General features: G+C 35.8%; 1 protein-coding gene across 1 annotated transcript in view; it reads right to left on the bottom strand.

The window, feature by feature from the left end:
* Positions 1–27,980, bottom strand: part of SCAR (wiskott-Aldrich syndrome protein family member 3 SCAR) — a 60,833-nt gene that overhangs the window by 16,902 nt on the left and 15,951 nt on the right. Inside the window, exons 2-6 of the mRNA XM_089102399.1 lie at positions 26,848–27,001; positions 21,857–22,150; positions 14,964–15,078; positions 10,484–10,621; positions 5,739–5,839 (exon numbers count right to left, since the gene is read on the bottom strand). Of these exons, the coding sequence (XP_088958525.1) occupies positions 5,739–5,839; positions 10,484–10,621; positions 14,964–15,078; positions 21,857–22,150; positions 26,848–26,984 (785 nt within the window). The 5' untranslated portion in view covers positions 26,985–27,001. The remainder of the gene's footprint in view (positions 1–5,738; positions 5,840–10,483; positions 10,622–14,963; positions 15,079–21,856; positions 22,151–26,847; positions 27,002–27,980) is intronic.

Genomic DNA, 27,980 nt, shown 5'->3' with positions numbered 1-27,980 from the left:
TCGAGTAAGAACATTTCGTACGATGGCTGCAATTGGTTCTACGGTGCATTAGCCAATATCATAATCGCATGTCCGGCAATAAAAGACGTAAACGTATACGGCAATAAAACGTAAGTTGAGGTCAAATCAGAGATTCGCTCCTCGAAGCAGTTTTAATTACATAGCTATGGGCTTATTTTCTTTTCCAAAGGGAATACTGGAAAAAATTGCGGAAATCTTTTTCTGTGAAGTCTCACGGCACATAATCATATCTCGGATGCGATGTCAAACTCGAGTAAGATCATTTCGTACGATGGCTGCAATTGGTTCTACGGTGCATTAGCCAATGTCATGATCGCATGTCCGGCAATAAAAGACGTAAACGTATACGGCAATAAAACGTAACTTCAGGTCAAATCAGAGATTCGCTCCACGAAGCAGTTTTAATTACATAGCTATGGGCTTATTTTCTTTTCCAAAGGGAATACTGGAAAAAATTGCGGAAATCTTTTTCTGTGAAGTCTCACGGCACATAATCATATCTCGGATGCGATGTCAAACTCGAGTAAGAACATTTCGTACGATGGCTGCAATTGGTTCTACGGTGCATTAGCCAATGTCATGATCGCATGTCCGGCAATAAAAGACGTAAACGTATACGGCAATAAAACGTAAGTTGAGGTCAAATCAGAGATTCGCAGCTCGAAGCAGTTTTAATTACATAGCTATGGGCTTATTTTCTTTTCCAAAGGGAATACTAGAAAAAAATTGCGGAAATCTTTTTCTGTGAAGTCTCACGGCATATAATCATATCTCGGATGCGATGTCAAACTCGAGTAGAACATTTCGTACGATAGCTGCCATTGGTTCTACGGTGCATTAGCCAATATCATGATCGCATGTCTGGCAATAAAAGACGTAAACGTATACGGCAATAAAACGTAAGTTCAGGTCAAATCAGAGATTCGCTACTCGAAGCAGTTTTAATTACATAGCTATGGGCTTATTTTCTTTTCCAAAGGGAATACTGGAAAAAATTGCGGAAATCTTTTTCTGTGAAGTCTCACGGCACATAATCATATCTCGGATGCGATGTCAAACTCGAGTAAGAACATGTCGTACGATGGCTGCAATTGGTTCTACGGTGCATTAGCCAATCTCATAATCGCATGTCCGGCAATAAAAGACGTAAACGTATACGGCAATAAAACGTAAGTTGAGGTCAAATCAGAGATTCGCTCCTCGAAGCAGTTTTAATTACATAGCTATGGGCTTATTTTCTTTTCCAAAGGGAATACTGGAAAAAATTGCGGAAATCTTTTTCTGTGAAGTCTCACGGCACATAATCATATCTCGGATGCGATGTCAAACTCGAGTAAGAACATTTCGTACGATGGCTCCAATTGGTTCCAATGTCATGATCGCATGTCCGGCAATAAAAGACGTAAACGTATACGGCAATAAAACGTAAGTTGAGGTCAAATCAGAGATTCGCTCCTCGAAGCAGTTTTAATTACATAGCTATGGGCTTATTTTCTTTTCCAAAGGGAATACTGAAAAAAATTGCGGAAATCTTTTTCTGTGAAGTCTCACGGCACATAATCATATCTCGGATGCGATGTCAAACTCGAGTAAGAACATTTCGTACGATGGCTCCAATTGGTTCTACGGTGCATTAGCCAATGTCATGATCGCATGTCCGGCAATAAAAGACGTAAACGTATACGGCAATAAAACGTAAGTTGAGGTCAAATCAGAGATTCGCTCCTCGAAGCAGTTTTAATTACATAGCTATGGGCTTATTTTCTTTTCCAAAGGGAATACTGAAAAAAATTGCAGAATCTTTTTCTGTGAAGTCTCACGGCACATAATCATATCTCGGATGCGATGTCAAACTCGAGTAAGAACATTTCGTACGATGGCTCCAATTGGTTCTACGGTGCATTAGCCAATGTCATGATCGCATGTCCGGCAATAAAAGACGTAAACGTATACGGCAATAAAACGTAAGTTGAGGTCAAATCAGAGATTCGCTCTTCGAAGCAGTTTTAATTACATAGCTATGGGCTTATTTTCTTTTCCAAAGGGAATACTGGAAAAAATTGCGGAAATCTTTTTCTGTGAAGTCTCACGGCATATAATCATATCTCGGATGCGATGTCAAACTCGAGTAGAACATTTCGTACGATAGCTGCAATTGGTTCTACGGTGCATTAGCCAATGTCATGATCGCATGTCTGGCAATCAAAGACGTAAACGTATACGGCAATAAAACGTAAGTTCAGGTCAAATCAGAGATTCGCTCCTCGAAGCAGTTTTAATTACATAGCTATGGGCTTATTTTCTTTTCCAGAGGGAATACTGGAAAAAATTGCGGAAATCTTTTTCTGTGAAGTCTCACGGCATATAATCATATCTCGGATGCGATGTCAAACTCGAGTAAGAACATTTCGTACGATGGCTGCAATTGGTTCTACGGTGCATTAGCCAATATCATGATCGCATGTCCGGCAATAAAAGACGTAAACGTATACGGCAATAAAACGTAAATTGAGGTCAAATCAGAGATTCGCTCCTCGAAGCAGTTTTAATTACATAGCTATGGGCTTATTTTCTTTTCCAAAGGGAATACTGGAAAAAATTGCGGAAATCTTTTTCTGTGAAGTCTCACGGCACATAATCATATCTCGGATGCGATGTCAAACTCGAGTAAGAACATTTCGTACGATGGCTCCAATTGGTTCTACGGTGCATAAGCCAATATCATAATCGCATGTCCGGCAATAAAAGACGTAAACGTATACGGCAATAAAACGTAAGTTGAGGTCAAATCAGAGATTCGCTCCTCGAAGCAGTTTTAATTACATAGCTATGGGCTTATTTTCTTTTCCAAAGGGAATACTGAAAAAAATTGCGGAAATCTTTTTCTGTGAAGTCTCACGGCACATAATCATATCTCGGATGCGATGTCAAACTCGAGTAAGAACATTTCGTACGATGGCTGCAATTGGTTCTACGGTGCATTAGCCAATGTCACGATCGCATGTCCGGCAATAAAAGACGTAAACGTATACGGCAATAAAACGTAAGTTGAGGTCAAATCAGAGATTCGCTTCTCGAAGCAGTTTTAATTACATAGCTATGGGCTTATTTTCTTTTCCAAAGGGAATACTGGAAAAAATTGCGGAAATCTTTTTCTGTGAAGTCTCACGGCATATAATCATATCTCGGATGCGATGTCAAACGCGAGTAGAACATTTCGTACGATGGCTGCAATTGGTTCTACGGTGCATTAGCCAATATCACGATCGCATGTCCGGCAATGAAAGACGTAAGTTGAGGTCAAATCAGAGTTTCGCTTCTCCGAGGCAGTTTTAATTATATAGCTATGGGTTTTTTTTTCAATGGGAATACTGGAAAAAATTGCGGAAATCTTTTTCTGTGAAGAACCTGAGGCTTCAACAGAAAAACTGGAAACACGTCTAGATTTTGATGAGTGGTTTTTTGTGCATCGAAAGCATCAATACCTCTCAAGATTGATAAGACCATGGACATAGACCGAAAACCCCTTTCTGTGAAGAACCTGATGCTCAAACAGAAAAACTGGAAACATATCTAGACTTAGATGAGGGTAATTGTGGATCGAAAACTTCGATACCTCTCAAATCGTGATCTTATGAATTTTCACCTTAGCTTGGCATGAAAGGACTTGTTTAAGTGTGAGAGGCTATACAAAACGTAACATAACCACTTAGGATAGGAACTAATTGATAAGACCAGGACCATTCACATAAATCTTTTCCTGTGCAGAACCTGAGGCTTCAACAGAAAAACTGGAAACACGTCTAGATTTTGATGAGGGGGATTTTGTGCATTGAAAGCATCAATATCTCTCAAGATCATTGATCCACGAACACAATACAACTGAGCATCGATATTTGCTGGGTCATATCAAGCACTAGGCCGCACTATATTTAAATTGGATAAATCACTAAATTATTTATAAAGTATTATTAAATTAAAAAGCTGTTTATTCTGTTTAAGTGTTACAGGGAAAAACATTGTTATCACAGTAGTTATCAGACGTTATAGTACTGAGGAGAAGGTGAATCTTTTCCAATTACTTATCTTTGATTTGCTATACGAGTTTGATTAATTTTAAGAAGATCATTGTCCAAGAAGCGATCATTTACCCTAATATGAACGACAGAACTATTTTATTGGATCAACGACGTTTCCAAACTACTAAGGTACTTGTATCGGCAATGAGTTGCTACAGCCGGGTTCAATATCCTGGTCCCACATTAACAAGCTGAGGTCATACCCACTGCGCCACCACAGGACTATAACTATGACAAAGCCAAATTTTTCCACTATATCATAAGAGTAACAGACGCATAATTGGCAGAGTCAGTAATTATTAATAATGTCGAAAGTGAGAACATTTTAGGAATAGAAATAGCAGTAGAAACAATATATTCACTATTCCTTATTTCTAGTATCCTATCCCAACTAACTACATATACATATGTTTGTTATAGTTCATAATTTGGTATATTCTGAGGGACTTTAGATTTTCGCTAGCGAAAAACCTATAAATTATAAGTAGAGCTATTTGAATTCTGGTTTGTAAGCATCATATGATGGCAATAAAATGCAATCTTAACAAGGCTCATGAGTTATTTAACAGTGACAATGTATTTCCTACTGGAAAGCAAAATAAGAGTAAGAATCGTGATGACCGGACATTATAAAGGCTTGTAAAGCGCTTCTCTTCAGCATGTCCATAATTGCCAATGTCTTCTTCAAAATTTAACAATATATTGAAATTTTATATTTTATGATAATCAGTTTTTCTTTTAGTAGTTAATTAGTTTACTTTTCTTTATTATGTTTTAAACTTACCTAATCAATACTTAATCTTACTATTTAATTACATGTAATTAAAAATGTTACACTTAAGTCAATTTTACAATAAATTCACACTGTATTAAGGAATTTCATAAAATGTTTCAATAAACTGAGCCAATTCTAAAATAATTACAAAAAACCGTTTGCTGAACTATATTCAAAGAGAGGATTAACAAGGCAATGTATTTTCAAGCACAATCAATCCTCCCAATCCACATTATATCTCAACCTAAAACCTATTCTATACCTAAAACCTTCACAAGAGTGTACTAAACATCTTTTTAAAGTTTCTAGGCGATCGGATGAATAGTGTACTTTGAATTTGAAGTTCCTCATTTGGGTACTAGATTAGACCAGTCTTAGTTATGAGCCATCAAGGATTCAGAGTACTGAATACTAACCATTACACCATGCGACCTTGAAAAATTTCCACAAATGAAATTGATATCCAGGAAATGAGAGTAATGTGAGTTTTTATTTACAGTTTTGCAGATAACATATTTAATTAATTGTTAAGTTTCGTTTTTGTTATTTCGGTTTTATTTGTTGTTTTGTTCCTTTCTTTTTGCTCAATGAAAGAAGCGGGTCTTATAATCTGATTATAATTATCATCAGTCCAAAAAGTTGAGGTGACTCAATTCCTTGAGGTAAAATTTCCGCTTTGCCACCTCATTGCCATCTATTCGAGCATTTCTGCAGGGGTATCTAATTTCAGTCAGTAATAAAGGTATTCGAAAGATTAAGAGGACCTTGGGGGAAGGGGATTTTATGCCTAAAACCTTCGCAAGAATGGGGGGGGTAGGTTTCTAATTCAAGCAGTTTCAAATATATAAAAGCAGAATACGTACCCATTAGCTTTTTTCAACTCGTCACTGCTCATATATTCGGAAGTTGACTGAATAGTTACATAACTCCCTGACTCAACAGGTGAACGAGTATCGTAAATAGGCTGAAAGGGATGAAGACTATTAGACCACAGCTGATCTAGTTTACACCAAAAAAAAAATCAATCCCTAAAAAAAATGCTACAACAAATTGATACTTTACAACAAACTGAAAATGCTATAAACAAATTGAATTGAATCAATGCTACACAAATTGAAACTTTTCGGGGGGAAATAGAATAAATTTAGAGCCAAAATGAATAACCCTCATTTTAATTTAAATGACGAAAATCATCTGTCGTTGATAAATGTAAACTGCTTTCAACTGATGTTTATGTCTTTTTCATTTTTTTTTAATTAGTTTACTATAATAGTCAAGAAGCCACTTTCGCCAGCTCTTGGCAAGGAACAGCTTGCTTGACAGGTCTGTGGACCGTAACTCCTTAAATTTGAATCAATGTGTTTAGTTTTTCTATGACTCCCGCGCCCAGGTATGCTCTTTGAGCGCTTGCAGTCTTCCAGCTACCCAAAATAGTTCCCAACTCCATAGACAGTATTACACGTTTACTATGTATATGTGATTATTAGTTTCCTATCATGAATGACAAAGAGTAGTAAAGATTAACTTATATCAACGATCAATTTTGTAAATGCTGTGCTGAAGTGTGTTTTTATTATTTTTTTTTTATCGCCAAGATTTGCCAATTCAATTTGGATACCTATGCTTTTCCCAAGACGTTTGGTTTAGTCTCTTATATGTCTAGAATTTGTTGTTTCTCCTCCAAGACGTTTTGGATACATAAGGGTACTTTTAATACCTACTAGCTTACCCGTTGGGCGTTACAGCGATCTCAAAAGAAACGAACTTCAAGGACACATAAATTAAAATCGCACATTCATTTTTTTAATACTACTTATTTATTTATTCGAGCACTTTCGGAAATACAGTATTTTTTATTTTTTCGCCTGGTGTAAAATAGGTTAGGTTTATTAGAGGGCCTTGGGGGGGGGGGGGTTATCTATACCCCAAAGATTCGCAAGAGTGAACTAAACAACTTCTTAAAGTTTGTTGGCGGTCAGATGAACAGTGTAGTAATGCGTACGGGATAGAAAAACATACACTCGTTTTTATTTATACAGACTGAAGATATATTCACATAATCTATTAACTCTATATATCTATGGCGCTATTTTACTTACTCAAAATTCAAATAATCAAGCAGCAATGTGTCTACGCATGCTTTTATTTCTAAGCCTAATAGCGTTCATCATCCAGTTCGCAGTAAAATTTAGTTTACTAACTGATTTCTATTATATTTTCTTTTTTTGTGAATTACCTTGCAAATTATTTGCAAGCATAGCTAAACATAAATAGATAATTACTGAGAGCCCTTTGCTTAGATTTTATATTACTCCACTTTACATCCCTTTTAACTATCGAATTTTCTTAATATAAGAACTATTTTTTTTTTATTTGACATGTTTATATGTAGAAAAAAGAAAAATTGCAAATTCACACTGGTTACTTTAGCGAATTGTACTTTTAGGACCAATTAACTATTCTAACGAAGCATGATGCCACGTTTTATTGCATTGCCTGGTATAATTACCATGCTTCTTATTATTAACAATAAATATAGCCACAAGATTATCGTTCTACATGCATCAAAATCGTTAAATAGCGATTTTAAGAAAAGATAGAAATTATAAGCGATTTAATTTCAGTCTACTCTCCGGATGTGTAAAAGATATATATTGTGAACTTCTCAGAGAATGAAATTAAGTAAAAAATGAATATATACAGAGTTGTAGATTCAAGAAGGGTCTTTGAACTGTTTATCTATATTTAACGTGTGTCTATTTTTTTTTGTTAATTTAGTAACGAGCATTCCTTCCTTTCCTAGATTTATCAATTCAAACATTGGTGATGTTTTTTTTTTTTTGCTTTTTTTAACATAATTTCGGCTACTAGCATTAGCTGGCCGATTTAAACTTTTTAGCTGTATATTTTTTTTTATAAATGTCTTCAAAATGAGTGTAAAGTTCTTTGGTCTTTAGCTGAAAGCATCAAAAAAAAGTTACCAACCACGTCTAGTTTTTTAGTCGAGTGCAGAAATTAGCTAAAAACCGTCGTGTATGAGAGTTGAAGTCAGGGTTAAAGATGCAATAAAGGAATTTAGTGACAAGCCATGTGAATTAGGAATAAAAAAAAACTTCATTTAACGAATTATGAAACTCTTTTTTCTTTTTGTCGAAATTTAGGTGTGAGGCTTTGGTCCAGCGCTTTTCTTTTGTTTTGGGTAGGCACCGGAGGGTTCCGGCCCTCCGGTCAGGGATTGGCGTCCCTGACCCTAGCCAAGCCGAAGAAACCGGTTGGGCAGTGGCCTAGCAAGTCGCTCCCGTAAAAGAAGAATATGCTAAAGAAACGTCAGTGAGAAGCCTCGGACCAAATCCCGATATGATGACGACCCATGCATGCCCCTCGACCGGATTTCTGAACGCGAATAAACCAGTACGAGTCGGATTTTGGAACGTAAGGATCATGTCGGCCCTTTCAAAAACTGAACAAGTTCTACAAGAGTACGAAAACTTTCGGCTAGACATCCTCGTAGTGACCGAAGCCCGATGGAAAGGCTGCAGAGAAAAGAAGCTCAAAGCAGTAAACAGCAACACGACTTATATAGTTCTGCACAGCGGAAAAGCGGAGAGACATGCAGCTAGAGTCGCAGCTACATTGAACCCAAATACAGCAAAATCTTTCTGCTCGTGGAGGCCGATTAACAAGAGAATCCTGCATACACGATTTGCATCTAAACATGCAAAGCTGTCGCTAGGCATCTGCTATGCACCAACAAACGATGCCGATGAAGCCTCGAAAGACGATTTTTATGAAACCCTCCAGTCCGTCCTAAACTCCATTCCTCTCCATTGCACCGTTTGCTTGGCCGGCGACCTAAATGCGAAAGTTGGTCAGGACAGATCTTATTGCCCCGAAGTGTTGGGACATCATGTGCTTGGAACTATCAACGAAAATGGCGCAAGGCTAGTCAGCTTTGCCATGTCGAACGACCTGCTGATAGGAGGTACATTATTCGAGCACAAAGATATCCATAAGTATACATGGACATCCCCAGACAAAACCGTCAAAAATCCTATTGACCACTTTCTGATCCAACGAAAGTGGAGAACTAGTCTGAAAGATTTGGGAGTTACAGAAGTGCGGACGTTGGGTCGGACCATGAACTTCTTGTAGCAGCAATCAAGTTGAAACTCCGCTCCAGCAGATCTCGACAACCAACAAAACTACCCAGAAATTTCGACGTGGAGAAGCTCAGAAACAAGGATGTTATAAGACAATTCAGCATTAAAATCTCGAACAAATTCGAGGCACTTGCCAAGCTTTTGCGCAGAAAAAGCTTGGACGACTATACAACTGAACTACACTGAAACTGCTGAAGAAGTTTTTGGCTTTAAAAAGTCAATAAGGGAACAGTGGATATCCCAGAAGACATGGGACTTGACCGAAGACCGCAAGAAAATAAAACAGAGCACGCTCAGTAATGATCCCTCTGCTGATGTCATGAAAGAAATAGCGCATAAATAAGCGGACAAAGAAGTGAAGAAAAGTACTAGATCAGACAATCGACAGCACCTCAATGAGAAAGCAAGAATGGCAGGAGAAGCAGTCCGACGTGGAACACGAGAGCTGTGTACCGCCTAATTAAAGAAATCATTGGGATGACCAACGTACAAGATGGACCAGTAAAAGAGTAAAACGGAAGACTGCTAACCGATCCAGATGACGGGAAAAATAGATGGGCGGATTGCTTCGAAAGCCTTCTCATCCGCCCGTCCCTTCTGTTCCACCAGATATTCCGGACAGCCCATTTTTGGATCTCCTCATTACTGAAGACGAGCCAACGGCGGATGAAATCCTTTCAGCCTCGAATAAGCTGAAGAATGGAAAATCTCCGGATAGTGACCGTATATCCGGTAAAAGATTATTGAGAGCTTTATGAACCAATCATTTGGTTTATTTAGCCCATTTAAGGGTTTTCTGTTTTGTTGTGTTGTTTTTGCGTTTTCAGTAAAGCGTAAGTTTTTCACAAATCTAATAATTGAGGGAAATATGACGAGCCAGTTTGTTTGGAACAGTTTTTCAAAAATATGTTGCATAAACCACAGAAATTTTTTTTCCTTTTAAGTTTCAACTTCGTTCTTTGCTAGCATGGGAAAAACTTTTTTTATCAAAACATAGTTCATAAAAGTGAACCAGATCTAATTTTGCTACAAGACTCTCTGAAACAAGCTAAAATTGATGTAAAAGCATTAATAATAACCGTAGTGTTTAAATTAAGCCTGTAAGCTGTGTGAAATGATTTTTGAACCCATGAATAATAAGGGCTATGTTTTGGGTTGTGAACCTTTGATAATTAAGGTTATACAAACTTTGGTTATAGGAGATAAGATTTTGAAAAAGAGTTGGTTAAACTTAAAAACTTTTAAGCCATGTATAAAAACAAAGCGAAAACACGTAGGAATCCTAAAATATTGTAAAATGACTAAAAAACATGTATAACAGAGGGCCATTCGAAAAAGTGTAAATGTAAGGGACTTGGACATGGTTTAATTTACTGTCGAGCGTTTCAAATAAGTCACTAAAACACAAGCTCAATTTTACCTAATAAATATATAGAAAAAAGACTTACCTCTAATGGTTCTTTGTTAGCAATGAATTCTCCATGTCTTATCGCTTGTTCTCGAAGTTTTTCTCTCGTGTTATGAGGTTGTCTAACTCTGTGTTTATTTCTACCTCCTCCTTTTTGATTACCACCTCCTCGCTTTTGCTGTAATAAATGAAAATTATTGACAAAACAGATTTTACGCCTTATTTACGAAATCTTTTCGCCATAGGGATTGTAATAAACTCGAAGAGTAGTTTGTGCGTCATCCTTTAATCACAAATTACCAAAAGCACAGTTAACATAACAGCAACATTTTTAACAAATGCATGAGGGCGCTTTCTTTAAAGCAAAAACTTTTCTAAATCACAAAAGACGCCATATTATTCGAAACTTTTCGGAGATGAGATTTCGGAGTAAACTTCGACGAGCCCCCAACCTCCTCTGACCCCTTGCCTATGTATGTAGTAAGAAAGCTAAAAGGATTATATTTGAGAATTAAGGAAGGGAGATGCTGGGATTTCAAACCTGAGCTTGTGGCTATATTAAGAACTACAACCAAAAAGTTGCAACTAAAGAAGTTATATTATACCATTGTTGTTCAATATTAAACACTGAGATATTTAACATCTCAGTTGGATTTCTTTAGAATTCAGTCAACCAATCTCATATATGGATGCATGGCCAATTGATATCTAAATAGCTACCTGATATTATCTGTAGCTAGTAAAGCTTACATTACCATAGACAGGAAAGGGCACAACCCAAAGGATGTCATAATTTTACAAATAAATAAATTTCTGGAGGGATTAAGAAATTTTTTCGTTTGATAACTCAATGTCAGCTATAATATAACCTTAGTATTAGTAGCTTTTGGCAGTCAACGTTTAGCGTGAATTTTAGCTATCTTTAGATTTGAATTTTAATTTAAAACATTTATTACTGATCACGTAAATTGTCTATTTGTACTCCTCTGCGGTTAACGATTATAGCGGAATAGTAACATACTTTTAACTAGAAATTTTATGAATGGTGTCTTACTAAGTGTTTTAGTAACAGAAAAAAATGTCCCTTATTTCTCAGTCATCTCAAACCTTTTTCGCCTGCACGCCTTCTTTGTAGGTAATTAACTATTTTTACGAGACGATAAAAACTAGTTTTAGGAAATTTAACCACGAATTTTAAAGGATAATAGAACAAAATTGACGAAGTAACGGGGATTCCATAACAAACGTACAAGAGTTCCTTAGCTTTAAGCAAAAATACGATTTATTCCTTTTAAATGTTTCTAACAAATTTTCGTCTTTTTTTGTCAACGCAAATTGAAATCAGTCAACGCAAATTGAAAAACTGTACACGGAAAAACATTAACTAAATTTTGCCCAAAATATCACATAGAACGTGTTCATGCGAGGAGAGGTGTTTAAAAGAATTCTTGATTTCACCCAGTTTCGTTCAAGCTAAAAAAAATTATAAGGAGAAAAAAAAATCTCAGACCGTTATAAAAGAAGACAGAAATCATTATCACAAGAGCTGACAAAGGGAATAAAGTTGTCATTCTTGATAGAGTTGCAGTTAATAAAAGGTTTTGACATTTCTTTCTCCGACACGGACACTTATAGGCCCAAACCTTCGAATTTGATCCCACTAATCGTTTCACCTGGGAAACACGAAAAGAACTAAGAAGCTTAAAAACCAGAAGACTTATTACTCCAAACACAAAAACTACTTTATCCTAAAGGCTGCGTTGCTCCTAAACTTCCCAGTCTCCCAAAAATTGACAAGGAGGGGGTTTCTTTTCGTCCCATTTTAGCTATCCAGCTGCCAAATTGCGATAATAGTTGTCTACAATTTCAACTCCCCTTATATCCAGGTATAATTCATATACACAAAGTTCGTTTCACCTTGTGGAAAAGTTAAAAGAGCTTGCCATAGAAACCGTACGATTTTGGCTACTTTCAATACTATCTCTATTCATACTTCTTGTGGTAATAAAAAATGCAAACTTGATATTCAGAAAATAATATTAACCAAGTTGACAACAAAACTTTAGATATTGACACCATTCTACGTTTTGTCTGTATTTGTAAAAGCATTTCTTTTTTCCGATATTAAAACCGGTTTTTCACTCAAACTATGGGACTTCCAATGGGTATTAGCCTTTCACATTTTTTAACCACTTTCTATACGGAATTTATTAAAATCTGCCTTGAATACTTTCCTCCGAAACATGGTTTCTGGGGGCGGTTTGTGGATAACGCTATTTCTGGGTGGAACCGTGGAGAGACGTCACTTAAGACTTCCTTCACACATCATAACACTCTAGATTCTAATCTTCAGTTCCTTTAGAACTAGAAGATAGTCGCAAACTGCCTTTTCTGGGCGTTTTAATTTTCAAAAAGTATCTCAGCCTTGAGATTTCTTTTATAGAAAATCTACACGCAATGATAGGTATCTGCACTTCCCTTCCAGGTGCTGTTCTTGTGTAAATAGAAGAGTGGCAACATCCTTAGCTGATTGGGAGATTCGATTATGTTCTGAAGCTTGCATAGTCCCAAAAGTGAATTGTCTCAAGGACATTTTATTTTACCATGTATATCCCATCAAGTGCTGGATCTACAATTAATAAAGAAAAAAGGCGGCAAAAATTCATTAGCAACACAATATCCAACTGACAGTATCACTCTGGAGGGCATAAAGAAAATCTTCACTCCTTTGTGATATCATCTTCTGTTAGTTATATTCCAAAACTGAGCAACAAACTTCTTCAACTTCTTTCTTGAAGCTGGATTTCTTCAACTACGGCAAATATAAAATTGGCCCCTTTCTGGGTAGCAGTGTTCATAGAATCCGCTGTTCTCACGGTTGTCACCAACAACTAGGAGAGGGATTATCGAAACATAAAATTTTCAATCAGTAAAACCAAGAAGTTATGCCAAATACCAGAGAATTTTGACTGTTCTTGACCCTACACGTCTATGACAACCCAGACAACTTCGACCACTTTAATAGCACTTCCAATATTTTCTTCGTTAAAATTCTCAAGCATGTTTCCAGCGGAAGCTGAAATCAAGAAGCATATCTACCAAAAATTAGCCCTTGATAGAGCTACTGGATAAACTTATCTCAGTCCATTTTACAGTGCTCTTATAAATTTTGATGTTTCATATTTCTCACATTGTCATACTTCCCAATCTAATGAAAATTCCAATGCTACCACATCCGGTTTTTAGACCAGCATTTAGAAAAGCCTTGTATACAATAAATTCTCAATTAAAAGTCTAATTCTTCCGTTCACTATCAAGTTCTTTATACAGTCACCTTTTTACCATAACTTCAGAAATAGCTTCTTTCTTATTTTGGTTTTTTAATATCTGTCTTTTTATGTTGTCCTGAGGACTTTTTATCCTTCTTCTTGCAATGACGACGGCTGAGCCGAGGTCTCGGGCAAAATATTTCACTGGCTGTGAATTACTTCTTTCTACGTTTTCTTGTTTCCTCATGCTTAGGCAGTGTGGTCTCAGAAACCGTTTATAAGTATCTCTTGGCGCGTTCCACGGTACAATAATAATTAATTATAATATTTATTATTATTTGCGATCTAAAACAGAAAATAGTCAAAGTTCGGTCAACTCTTTATTTTATAAGTGCAGAAAGCGCTAATACGTCTCTTTTGCTTATTATTAGTATATAAGGGGTTAGATCTGCAGGTGTGAAGCATTTTAGGATTTAACGCATTATTAATTATAAGTAATGATCATTCGCTTTTTCAACATATTCTCTGCCTTCTGAATTACCATTCGGTTAGGTAAAAGAGAAATAAATCAATCAAATCAATGCTACCTCAGTGTTACCCATGCAAAAAAGTCGTTTCCCTTGTTATTCAGGGTGGGGGACTGTAAACCTCAACCCACCAGTCTATTTATTATTTTAATCTGGCATTATTTTTTATGGGTGCAGGCTCTTTTGCGAAATTCTCAAAAATTTCTTCTTGTAATTGAAAATTACTGTTCAGTGGTTGATAGAAAAAACATTCTAAAATAATGCCCAAGGTTATATATTGTTTCATTTAGAATAATAATAAATAATCAAAAATATTAAAATATTTGGACCTTGTATATTCTTTGTTTCGTGATAACTGAAACACTAATAAATTTTACAAATTTTGAACTAAAAATTTCACGTCAGTGACGAGTAAGAACCCTATATACAAACACTCAGGCGAGTTTAAAAATTAATTTTAAAAAAAAAGAGAAAAAGAGCGAACATGTATATAAAAAAACTTCTACATTATGTAATTTCAAATTGGTCGGCTCCTTAAAAAAGTAATAATAGCAATAATAATAATAATAATAATAATAGCAAATTCATTCGGCTCCAAATTACAGCTAACATAACAAGACGTTATGAAATTGCTTAACAAGCATAAAAATTGGGTTATTTCATTCCGAATTAATTATTTGAGGCTGTAAAATTAAAAAAAAATACAGATTATAACATAGTTTACCTTCCTCGTTCTATCTTGCACTACTTTTTCAGTGTCTTTAATCATTTGCTGTCGCCACAAATCAAAGAAATAATCTGGGTCTGTGTAAAATTTAAGACCGTCTTTTCCGTCATCCCTAAAAAAACAAATGACATTTTAATACTATATAAGCAACAGTGCGCAAATTTAAATTGATGAACATAATTAAACTTAAGACCATCCCGTTATCCCTAAATAAATAAAAAATACATTTTAACATTATATAAGCAAAGATACACATATTTAAATTAGAGCACATAATTAAATTTAATTATGATATTGGTGCACATAATTAAATTTAAGACCACCTTTTCCCTCGTCCCTAAAATACTTCGTTTAAGTAAAATACTTAAATTCGGTGATTAGGACCGAATTTTGGCAAAAATTCTACTTTATCACAACAATGGATATTTGGTATCTAGAGGGCCTAGAGGGCCTTTCTTCTCTCTTTTTCTCTAGAACTGCAGGAATTGACACATTCTGTGGCGCAAATTTTTTGTATTACTTAAAGAGTCCTAGGACAATAAATATTCACTCAAATAAATCCTGCTCCAACGTTCTAATCTCATCGACTCAATACGATTGAGAAAGAATAGAGAATAAATTGAGAAAGAATAGATAGCCACCCAAGCTCAAAAGAAATACAGTTTAGAGTTTTTGTACATATGGGTTTGAAACTTTGCTTATAGAATTCTCAGACGGTTTGGAGATTGCCCTGTTTCGAGGGTGTTTCCCTTTTTCTAACATTACGGAAACGTTCTTACGCTGATAACTGTTATACAGTTATTTAGAAGATAGACATATTTTGAATCAGCAAGAAAAGAATATACTTCTAATATGTATATTGTTGACAAAATTCTTCTTTTTTCTTAATTTAGTATTGTTCTTTTCTTACCGTTCATTACCATGAACCATTTGCGAAAATATGACGAAGTTCAGATGAAGTCTTTTTACCTAACTACCTATGACTGCTAATCCTTCCCTCACCCGCCCCCATGAGAAACAATGTCGGAAACATATTCTTTGGGGTAAGCTAAACCGACTGAAAATTTGCGGATAAAATTAACTCTAAACCAGAATATTGTAAAAACAGAGCATAAACATAAGACGATAGATTTAATAGGCATTTATGTATACAGGTTGCCCATAGGTAACACAAAATATTTTCCAGATGGTCCGATCGGATCCAACTATTTATTTATCCTGTCATTTACATACGCTTTCTTTGCAATTACATTCCCCTCAGATTGTCTTACGTTTGGGAAAGTAGAACTAGGAAAAACACGCTTAGAGCAAGACGCTTTTAAATCTTTGGCAAGAGTTGAGCATTGCAATTAGTAATTGCAAATAAGCAAATGCTGTACAAGCACTAATATTAAATCAACAAATATTTGTATTAAACCACAGTTTAAAAAGTTTGTAAAATACTAAATTTGTTGAGGCAGAAATTAATGGAGTGAATCAATTGCCCTCTTCTTGTACTGTAAGAACTTTATAAAGCGGTAAAAGCCAAAGAAAGACCGATAATTCATTATCATATCTAGTAGTTTGTAGAGATGACAAAAATACACCTCTAATTACAATTTCCCCTAAGCCACCCCACAACTCCATAAATATTTTACTGTCCCAACGTTTTTCATTTTGAAATGGTGTTGAGTAAAACTTTTGAAAATCACCTAAGAAATGTTGTCTTAACGGAACACTGCAGATATATAAAGTGTGTACTTGTGTGGCGGAGAAATACGGGGGGGGGGATACAAAATCATGAGAACTAGGTTTTTTCAGTTTAATATTTAGCTTGATGCAGTTTATATGCTAACATATGTTCCCTGACAATCTGACATACTTGTATAAACAAAGCTGCCTTACCAATTAATTTGTCCTAGGGACACATTTGAAAACTCTCCTTTACAGTTAAATGATTTACTAACAAGTGTTTGGTGTATAGCATCACCTTTTCTTCTTTTTCTTCTCTTATCCTTTGTCAAAGCAATCCTCGTAGGACGTTTTGCAGTCACTCCTCCTGCCAGGTCACGAGAAATGGCTCTGTACTTCCCTCTATCTGGTACAGTTCATACTAACTGGGCTATTTAACTTAACCAAGTTCTCCACCCATTATTTTCGTGGCCTGCCTCGTGGACAAAGTCCATAGGAAAACCCTCCAAGTGTGATTTTCTTTGAAGGAAAATCCTTAAAATTCCTTCAATCAAACCCTTTAATAATTATTAAATTATAACTAAACATTTTTTTGTATATTTACCATGTGCACAAATTACCCTCAATTTCAAATATCTTCCGAAATAAAGCCACTGCTATTTATACTAGAATTCAACTTCTGACTGACAAACAACAATAAATTGAAATACACTAAATTTTTTATCTGCAGAAATGTGCTGCTTTTTCTAACTAAACAAATCGTCTGCAAATTGTTTTCAGCAAAATAAAAGTTAAATTCTCATATAAAAAGCAGCGGGTTCAGGAGATGCATGCCTCAAAAATAATGGAAAATTTTTGGAAGTTTTTTATGAAATTTTTTTTAAATATTATTATGATTTCTATTTATGGTTTTATGCAAAAACAACTGACAAGAAAATAAGCTGATTTTTTTTTTACAACACATACAGGGAAATTAAAAACTAAAATATAGATTTTGGAATATTTCTGCATAAAATTAATATAAACATAATAATATCAAATAATTCCTGGACTTGAATTGTAACTAAAGAGCAATAAAAACATAAAAACTGAAAAGAGTAACCGAAACTCTAAAAACTAAACTTAATAACAAATGTATACATTAAAAGAATCTTGCTTTTTAAGATCATTCTAAATATATGAAATATATTAAGTTAAAAGCTAATCATCAAAACTTTTTAAGGCAAGAAAATCAATAATGTTTTACAGAAAAAAAACATGCAATCTTGAAGAAAATAAACCCATCAAATTTGGCATGCCCATGGCCCTCCCTGCTTGAGGTTTCAAGTTCCTATACGAAATGTTCAAGAAAACAAAATTTTCCGATTTTCCCGAGAAAGTATTTCGAGGATATGTGTAGGTGACGAACCAGTTGATTTTTTTTAGCTCAATTTATATTTTACAAGGAAATTTAAAAACAAAATCCAATACGCGTTGAACTCTATAAGTTTATGCTAAGTTTGACAGGGTCGTAAAATATCGAGAGGGGGAGATTAAAAAATTCAGGCCATTTTAAGTGACAAAAGAGCAAAAAAAGCGGCAATTTCGGCCACTTTATGCCCCATAAAACGCAAATCTTGGCCCTTCTAGGACCATAGTGCTCTCGAGCGAAAATTCTAAGATAGTGTATATGTTTTATAGCATATAAATCTGCATCAGAGAAGAAAGAACCAGGCTGGGTTCCGCACAGGGATATACTGATCATATTTTCACTCAGCGACTCCTCCTCCAACATAGATTCATTCACGGACAAAACACCATCGCAGTCTTTCTCGATTTCATTGACGCATTTGATTCTATACACCGGCCTATCCTTTGGTAGATAATGCTTCAAGATGGTGTCCTAACTAAATTAGTCAACCTGTTCAAATCATTTTATGGAGATTCGAAGTAGTATATATAGTGATCTGACATAACTCGTTGAAATGGAGTATGGTGTTCGCCAAGGCTGTCCAGCGTCCCCAATTCTTTTCAATTTTACAGCAGATTGGATTATGAAAAAAGCTTTGAACAAGAAGATGGCGTGGCATTTTCAGCCGAAGAAAGTGCTGTTGACCCCGAATATGTTGATGATGGTACTCTCCTATCCGACTCAGCACTGAAAGCGGAAGAAATGATAAAAAGAATGATGGCTACTACAGATATGGCAGGTCTCGCAAACAGCATCCTGAAAACTAAATACATATCAACTGAGAATGATACCAACTCTTTTATACATTTTAATAGAGATCCTTTTGACAGAGTCAAAGAGTTCAAATATCTGGGAGCACTTACGGATACTAAGGGATATCTGGGAGCACTTATGGATACTAAGAGTGAAACATCGAATGAGGTCCAAGCTCGGATCAGCAAAGCCTGGTGTGCTTTCAGGCAACTGTGCAAACACCTGTGGTCGAAACGAGAAATTGAGCACAAAACAAAACATATACTCGGCATGCGCACGTTCTATACTCCGACACGGCTGTGCGACCTGGCCGGTAAAGGCAGAGGAAGAAAAACAAGTAGACGTTCTAGACCGGAAGAGGTATTTGTAACATTAGACAGCCACAACAAATTAGCAACCACGAGCTCCTGAAGATGTGTGGACAAAAACTTACAATGTCACGTATAATCAAGAAAAGACGTCTCAGGTGGCTTGGCCATGTAATGCGACGCCCAAAGGAGACCCTAACACACTAGGTCCTTATTGCAGTGCCTGACTTCTCCTGGAAAAAACCAGGAGGCCAGATCAAATCATAGTGGAACGTCGTGAACAAGTACTTGTGGGACAAGTCGTGGCTTCAACTCATTCGACCGCAGATACAGGATAGATCACTTTGGCAGAACCTGGTCTAACAGCTTCCTGGTGCCGAGTGGGGCTGAATAGCCTGTGCCTCGTCTTAAGTAAGTAAGGGAGTAATAGCCTGCACAAAGGCCGACGTGGCAATGGTTGTCTAATGAATTCCCCTTAAAACAATTTAGTCGTCACGTTATGATCAATTCATCGTTTCAGGGATTGTTATCAAAGCAATGGTATGCAATTGTGAAAGCTTTACCATAAATATTCGGGGCTTGAGGCGGGTGGTTGCTCGACTCAAATTTAGAATAAAATTCGATGTGATATTAAGAACAAAGATAAAATTGAAACCATCAAGGTAAATTACCACATTAAAACTTAAAACGATCAGAGATTATCCTAAATGAACGACTACCACCTCTACAAATGCCCACATTTTACGCTGAAGTTAGCACCCATGAAAGAACCCATCAACTGTTATAAGCTTAAGCAAATTTGCATGATTTCAGGAAAAGTGTGGGAAGTCCCCTTAAAATTATCCAATCTTGATGAAAAAAGGGGAGATCACATTTTAAATGTCGTAAGATCCAAAACTCAAAAAATAGTTGTTGTTTTTTTGTGGTTTTTTGTTTGTCACAGATACATGTTCTTTTTTACGCCAAGAACGATGTTTCTTTAAACCATTTGTCGTAAAGTTTCGGGAAGAGTTTCATTTGAACGAGTATCAGGAGTTCTAGTGCCCTATCTAAAAACAAAAAGTGACTGGAGGGCAACTAGATCCCCTCCTGTGTCATTTTAACCTCCAAGACGCATCCGGGGAAACATCAAAATAAAAGAGACTGTCTCTAATGAAGCTCAATCCGTGCAGCCCCAAGGGCATGGGCCCACAGTTATGAATAACTGCTCATTTTATACCGAACGATTCATAATCAAACCTTCAAAGAAGTATAGACTGGTTAAGTATTGTTGAATTTATGATCTTACGGATATTTTGGTCAAGAGTATTTTACACTTTTCAAAAGATATTTAGGACAAGTAACCCCAACTTATGGTAAAGGTAAACGATGCGGCATTGGCTTTATAGTCCCTACCAGCGGTGCTGATCTCCGTTTTATGGCCCTTCGGCCAGGAAGTGCAATGGAAGGTTGGGGGCCAACCATCCTGTGATTTTGCAAACCCATCCTGTTTACTTTCCCCCAATTTTTTCCAGAAACCAAATAACCAGCGATACCAGGGCTTGAACTCCTCTCCTCACGGGCAAAAAATTTCAAGCCTAGCATATCAACCCATCGGCTAGGCTCGGCCCCAACATAAACCAATGACTGATTTCAAAAGAAAAGGCTTATCATTGAATTGCATTAGAAAAGCGAGAATGCTATACCTCCTTGCCACTGGGATTGCATAGGAATTTCATCCGAGGCAGTTGTAGGATTCCAAAGATTTTCCCTTTTTTTAATCCATACAAAAATTATGAAGCATCACAATTTTCAAGGCCCAAGGACTAGTTGATAAACTTTAGGAGAAAGGTGACCATATCGTAGCAGTTTCAACTAAATATTTAGAGTATGTGCATTCCGGCATGACTATAGGACTCTATCCCCTCCTCCTACCTATATTCTCCAAAAATGTATCAAGGGGACGTTTTGAATCAAACAATAGTCGTAAGATATTGGAAGATAATTCTTTCAAGCGAAAAAAAGCGAGTTCTGGTGGTCTTTTTATGAGCTGGAAGTGATTAGAGGTAACAAGGCCCCTTCCTCATCTTTTTGCCCAGAGTTCTATTGAAGCAAAGTATGATGTGAGATTGAAAGTACAATTGGTTATTCAGGAGAGAAAAATTGAAATTTACAAAAACTATGTTTTTGGAGGCATGAAATGGAACAAACAGACATTAAATTAAGAAATAAGTTTTTTTTTTAATGAAAGTAAAGGGTAACATAAAAACTAAAAAATAACAGAAATTATCCAATATAATGTAGGTCGCAATATTTTCTACCAACGTTTCAATGTAACATAAGAGAAACGTGATAGTTTTTTCTTCTTGATGTCTCAAAAATAGAACATCTTATTTATTTGCTGTTGTTTTGAACAATAAAATCATCAGTTCAGACAATTTGAAAGGCAATCGGTAAATAAAACACTTACAATCACCAACAAGCAAAGTATTCACGATCGAAAATGCTTTCAGTAAAGCCCTAGTTAAGGTTCCGCACAAAAAGCGGAGTTGAGAGAGGTGGCAATCATCATGATATACAGAGTAATCTTAGTTCATTTTAAGTTTTAATACTGCTCTTTAACTTCTTTTAAAAAACACCTCTTTTCATATGCACAGTAACTAACCCAACTTCTTCGAAATGAAACCACAAGCACATACTTATAACGTAAAAATGAGAAACGAAATTACCTATAAGGATTTAGTTTCTCCAGTGGCGGTGGTCGCTCGCACACATCATATGTATCCCTCATTGCTGACGGCATTGTATTCCTAGCCACAACTTGTTGATCAACAAGCTCTGAACTTTTGTAAGCTTTCCTTAAATGTATATTTTGTAAAGTCACTTCCTCTACACTACTGTCTAATTGTTGCACTTTGACAGAAAGTCTATCAATCCTCGCCTGAAGACTTCCAGATCGGGTCCAAATTTGCTCTGCCTCCCGAAATAATTCACCAAACATATCTTCTGAGTGCTTACTCAAACTAAGAGAGAATAGAAAAAGGATAACATGTTTAAATAAAGTAAAAAATAGAAAATCTATCAAACAAAGAGGGGAGAGCCTAGGTAAAATGAAAAAAAAAAGAAACAACAAGGAATCCAAGCTCAAAAGCGGATCAAACATTCAACATTTTTGTGGGGCTGTGGGCCAGCATTGGGAGATACGGGATTCCTAAATTATATTTGTTCCCTTATCATTATGTAAGCATATTTGACAGAGACATAGTATGTAAACAGAGTATGTAAACAGAGCCAGCTAGCCAGAACCGTACAGTCTCGGTGTAGTGTCACAGCCAAGGAAAGCATGTAAGATCAGAATATCAACTGAAGCGTCACCGAGGCTCTGCTGCAGTTTTAGGATACTGAAAGGTTTTGCACAAGGCTTGCTTTCAGCTTGAAAGAAAAGAAAATCGGTGCTTTCTGTGAATGATGAACCAGTAGAACCAAAAAATGTGTATCACTACTAACAACCAAGACTTCTGTCATAGTCGCAGTAGAAACAGTTGTCTTTACAAAAAGAAAGCTGACATCATTTAGGAATGATGAGCTTCAATCACCTTCTTTCTCAAGCCATACCCCAAGTAGCAACATAGACCTCACCTTTTCACAAAAAGTTCCTCTTCTTAACCAGAAGTGGCATAGAAGGTGTGAAGTGGGTCTCACAACCAGAGATCTCGTTTATTCTTTTTTGGTGGGTACAATCTTAGATCGAATTTCCACACTATATCCGTCAAAGACAACATCTCCATTTTTGAAATGCTGCCTCCTCAAGTAAGCGATGTAGTTTCCACAGATTGCCCCATAAGATAACTCTACCTGCCATGGTATCATGTACAGCAACAACCCTCCATTAATATAGTAGTCAGTGGGTCGTCTATGCGACAGTGGGTTGAAACTAGAGCATCCTTTGTAGACGCACTTACAAGAGAACCCTTGTCCAAGCCTATCGTAACTTCAGTCCCTAATAAAAAATATATTTTCTAATGCATAAAGTTTTCCTAAGGCGTATGATGGCTAAGTGTAACATCAAACACTAAAAAAAATGGTTTTGAATGGTTTGCTCAGTTTTTGGCCTGCTTAAGAAGTTTTGGCCACGTGAATTGAAGGTCATAAGGTCTTTTGTGCCTAAATGTCATGTAATTCAGAAGGTGGGGTATAAAATGACATTCCGAAACATTTTTGAAGAAAGGTAAATTTTTGGGCTTGTTTCCGTGAAATTTGCCTTTTATGAGTTTTATGGAAAAAACAGATATCTAAAGCAATTTCAAAGCTGACATCTGTTCTCAGCAGGTCCAGATACAGAATAAAAAATCCTTAATAGCCATTTTCAAATCCAAAGCTTTTATTTATTTATTTTTCGGTGAACATTGAGACCTTCAAAAACGATTTTGGAGCCTTTACTGATTTCTATTTTGCAGAGTTTTAGCATGCTATTTTCCAGATTTTTGCAAAAATGTCGAGAAAAGTCTTCATTAAACTGTGCCTCATAATATTCTATTTTGAACAGATAAAAAAGATAGCATGAGATCAACCAGGAATATGTCCAAAACTGATTTAGATAAGTTAAGATATAACGAGATGTAACAACCAATGCTTATCCAGCCTGTGTTAGGTGAAACAATTTTGATAACAATCAATAGCAATATTCACCACTGACTCGCACTCTTATTTGCACAGGAGAGTAGGACAGAAATCAATCAATAGCAAAAGGATGTCAATTGTCCTTACTTGCCCTTTTCTTCTTTGGGTTAACAGAATAAGAAATTCTGACCCTTGTACATGGTGTTTAAGGGCTTTACCATTTTTTAGTCTTGATATCTCTATTTGGTCAAAATAGTGAGAACAAATAATCTTGCTTAGTAGATCAGCAAATCTGGCATGCTGAAATATACTATCTAACTACATCCTTATGTCATACTTTCGTTGGTTGCAATTCAATCGTGTCAATGGGGACTAACTACTCATGTTTGAATGTAAAAAGGGTCTGAGGATTCTTTAGGTTTGGTCCAAAGGAAGAAGCCCTCCTGGGAAAAATTTAAACTTCAAATCATTTCTTTTGTATTTTTGGCTTACTCGCATCCCCCTCCTCCTTGAGATATCTGCTGGTATCCTTTTTGGAGCCCTCCCCTTTGCATACCTATTTTAAGTTACAAATGCAACCCCTACTTCCAGTAGCTGTTTTAATAAACCAATTTTAGTTTTCAGTTTAAATAATTCATTAATGCTAAACTGTTGTTTCAAAGTTATCTGAATAAATATAATATATAGTCTTATTTGTTGCAACTCTCTTCTCAAATTTGAAAACTCTCCTCAAGCAAATATGTCTTTTTTGCTCTCCCCCTTTATAGCAATTAGATCCATAGCTACTTGTACTGTTGCCAATATTACATTGTTACTTGCATTAAATCTGATCTCGAAGTAGGATTTACTTTAGTCACTTATAGGAACATATATCCATTATCATACCTACACGAACCAAAGAGATAGGGAGAACATAAAACTGAACTATCCCTAGTAAGATTGCTACTATGGATTTCCTTCACTGAAAAATTGAAAGACTATGGTTTAGAAATGCACCTTTTGGTCTTTCCAACTAGAAAGCACTTTTCAGGGATACATTGAACTTACCATTTTATTTCAGAGTTTGAACCCGACGCCCTTATGCAAATCATCAAATGCAGCCCACCTATATTTTGGACCTGTATGCATATATGGTTAGTCTGCATGATAGTTAATGCATTTGACCCCCCCCTTCTGTTCTCCTCCTATGATAAATGTCTTGGTAACTCCTTCCGAATCAGCGCATGTGCACCTCTGTTCATGACTAATGTGCAATAATCCAAGAATTTGCAGCTTATACCACAAGGGGAAAAATAAATAAACAAACTTCACTGTCACATAACTTCATGTCTAGTTTAGGCATTTTTAGAAAGACAATTTATAATGAATTTCTAATGTTTAACATAAAGCCTTTGGACCTAATTATGTACGACGTATAATAGGTTCATTAAAGATAATTGATACTCAGCAGTGGCAATTATTTTTTTAATTAGTACATATTACAAAACAACTAAAGAAAACCAGACATTATCAACAGTTCCAAAAAAATTAAGAAAAATGCAGTGCTAGTGATCTTATATGGGGCTCATCAGTAATAGTTTACGACGACTATGTTGCAGTTATGGCTATTAAGCAATGGTAATGACCTAGAGTCTATCAATTTTTTTATTTATAACCTACCTTTGTTGACTAAAAACTGTACTGTATAAATATTTGCTGATGAAAAGATTAATTGCTGATCACTTGTCAAAGGCTCATGATTTCATTGTATAGTAACCTAATAGTGTGACAATTCTATCTCTGTAAACCCATTCAAATGTGTGGTATTTCACAATAGACTTGTTTCATTGCCTTGTTGTTCTGTGTTATTTCTGACATAAAAGTATCCACAAGAAGAGTCTAGGATTGGGTTAAAGCTGCTCGGATACTTGTTTAAAGCTTGATAAACAGGTTTCCAAAGTTAGGGAAAATGCCAATTTCTGATGTTTATCTCTAAAAAGATGTTTTAAGAAGTTTAAATTTGTAGTTTACATAGAGTTTGCAAACCCCTGATTTGACCTTATTTGGAGTAGGCTTATAACTCTTCAATTTGGTTTCTAGTTAACATTACTCATGAACATGAAGTCAATTTTTGAATTAAAATCAAGTAGTTGCAGACATCAAGCCATACGCTAATTGTAGAAAAAGCTGAGACAGATAGTCCGAGTGAATGAGGTGGCAAATCTGGCATAAGCCCTTTTTAGGACTGTATAAAAATGATGTCATTTCATTTGTTGATAGGCAAGTCTATCTATCATCCGTCCATGCGTCATTCCTAGGGCAGATCTAAGTTAGACAGTCATAGAATTAAGGAATGAAACATTGGATTGATTTTGGGTTGACGCATGACAAACAATGTCAACAAAAATCAAAAATCTGGGACTGAATTTGCTTGGACTCACAGGTGAACAAGTGAAACCTAAGCCTAATAGGCTTGGCTGCAAAAAGTCAGACCATTAAGAAGATTCCCAGTCTTTCTGATCTGCCATGTTTCCAAAGGCTCTCCATAGTCCAAATCCTTTCCTTCAAGTTCACAGGCAGCATAGACATTTAATCAATGCTAATAGAATTGTTAAGGTGACTAATGGTATTTTGCCAGATTATTTTTTTAATTTTAGTCATTATTCTGCAGCATGGCAACATTTGAAAATTTTCTCTGTTAAACCAAAAAGAAAAATGGGCCAGTAACAATTTTTTTACGGGGTTGCTGAACACTGGAGTAGCTAGCCATCAGCAAGTAAAACCAACAAATACATAAGCATTCAAGCATAGAATTGTCAACACATCATTCTATAAAAATCAGTTTTTTATTTGATAGACCATCCAAACATGGCAATTACTTTCTTTTGTCAATTAATTTCTCATTGTGTCAATGGTTATCTTCTTGTGTCAGTTATTCATTTTCTTTCAATTATATATTTCTCTTCTTGGTTATCTTATTTACTTATATCTACTTTTGTGATTTGTGTTGCCCTAAGTGCATTGTTTTGTAAGCAATAAACATTGTGCTTAGCACTATTTGTACTAATAAATAAATAAACAAGGACAAGAATACATTAATAGAACAAAAACAAATGCTCACCTAGAAAGCTGACGAATAACATTGGCAAGAGTCCCATTAGCAAATCCTTCCAATTCATCTAGAAAGGGACCTGTATTGGGACCAAACAAATCCTGAGACACATTGACAGGAGATACAGTCCTTTTAGGAAGAGGCATGATGACAATATGCAGACCTGCCAAAAATAAAATACAGTTTAGAATCTCTGTATGATCAAATCTGGACAAAAAGGTTGTAACAAAAAAAAATGTATAAGCGTGAACAGGGCTACCTCATTTCCCCATTCCTTTGTATTATTCTTATGTAATTTTTTTCAAATTAAACATTAGAGGAGATGTATAAATTGCAATGAAATGGAGCACTAAATCCAATTACTTAGGAACCGCATAGACTAGCAAGATTGTGCTGCTGATTGTCTTTACAAACATGGTGCAAAGCCAGATCCTGCATTACACAAAGACTTTTAGACTTAAACTTTATTATTTCGAAAATATATGTCACAAAATAACCCAGGACTTAACAAACAAGCCATTAAACCAAGATGCAGTTCTGAGTATTATACAGCTTTAATTTGGAAATTATTATCAGTGAATAATGTTCTTAATAACAACAAAACATAACCCACAAAGATAAAGAAGAAAGAACAATACAAACTGAACTACTGAAAGCTCCCCTGGTAAAAAAAAATTTCTTCCATTAAACTTAAAGGATAGAAATGAAACATATTCTTTAATTTCTTCTGGTAAATTACTCCAAATCTAAAACCCTTGCTGTATGGCATGGCGATGTTCAACCACCCAGCAAAGTACTAACTAAGTAAAGAAGAAATTGAATAACTAGGACAATTGATAGAGTTGCAGGACTGAATTCCAACCCACTGACAGATGTAAAAACTTTAACCCAATCTTCAAAAAGAGATTTTTTCATACATGCTTTCAAACTGTTAATAAATCTAAACCTACAACACCATATATAGCAGTCAATTTATGCTGACTTATTGAATTGGACAAACCCTAATACAATGATACCACATTTTTTACCTAATTAGCTGATCTACATGTTTACATATTTATCCATATTTCAAATATTTATAAGTAGTGTTTACAATAGCGCCGTTTACTTTAATAGTAACGTAATTTTTGCGACTAGAGAGT

The sequence above is a fragment of the Artemia sp. Qi Xiang Cuo genome, chromosome 2 (genome assembly GCF_049724085.1).
Source record: "Artemia sp. Qi Xiang Cuo chromosome 2, ASM4972408v1, whole genome shotgun sequence".
Lineage (NCBI taxonomy): Eukaryota > Metazoa > Arthropoda > Branchiopoda > Anostraca > Artemiidae > Artemia > Artemia sp. Qi Xiang Cuo.
Note: the sequence above shows the minus strand (reverse complement) of the source record. Positions and strands in the feature narration are given on the sequence as shown.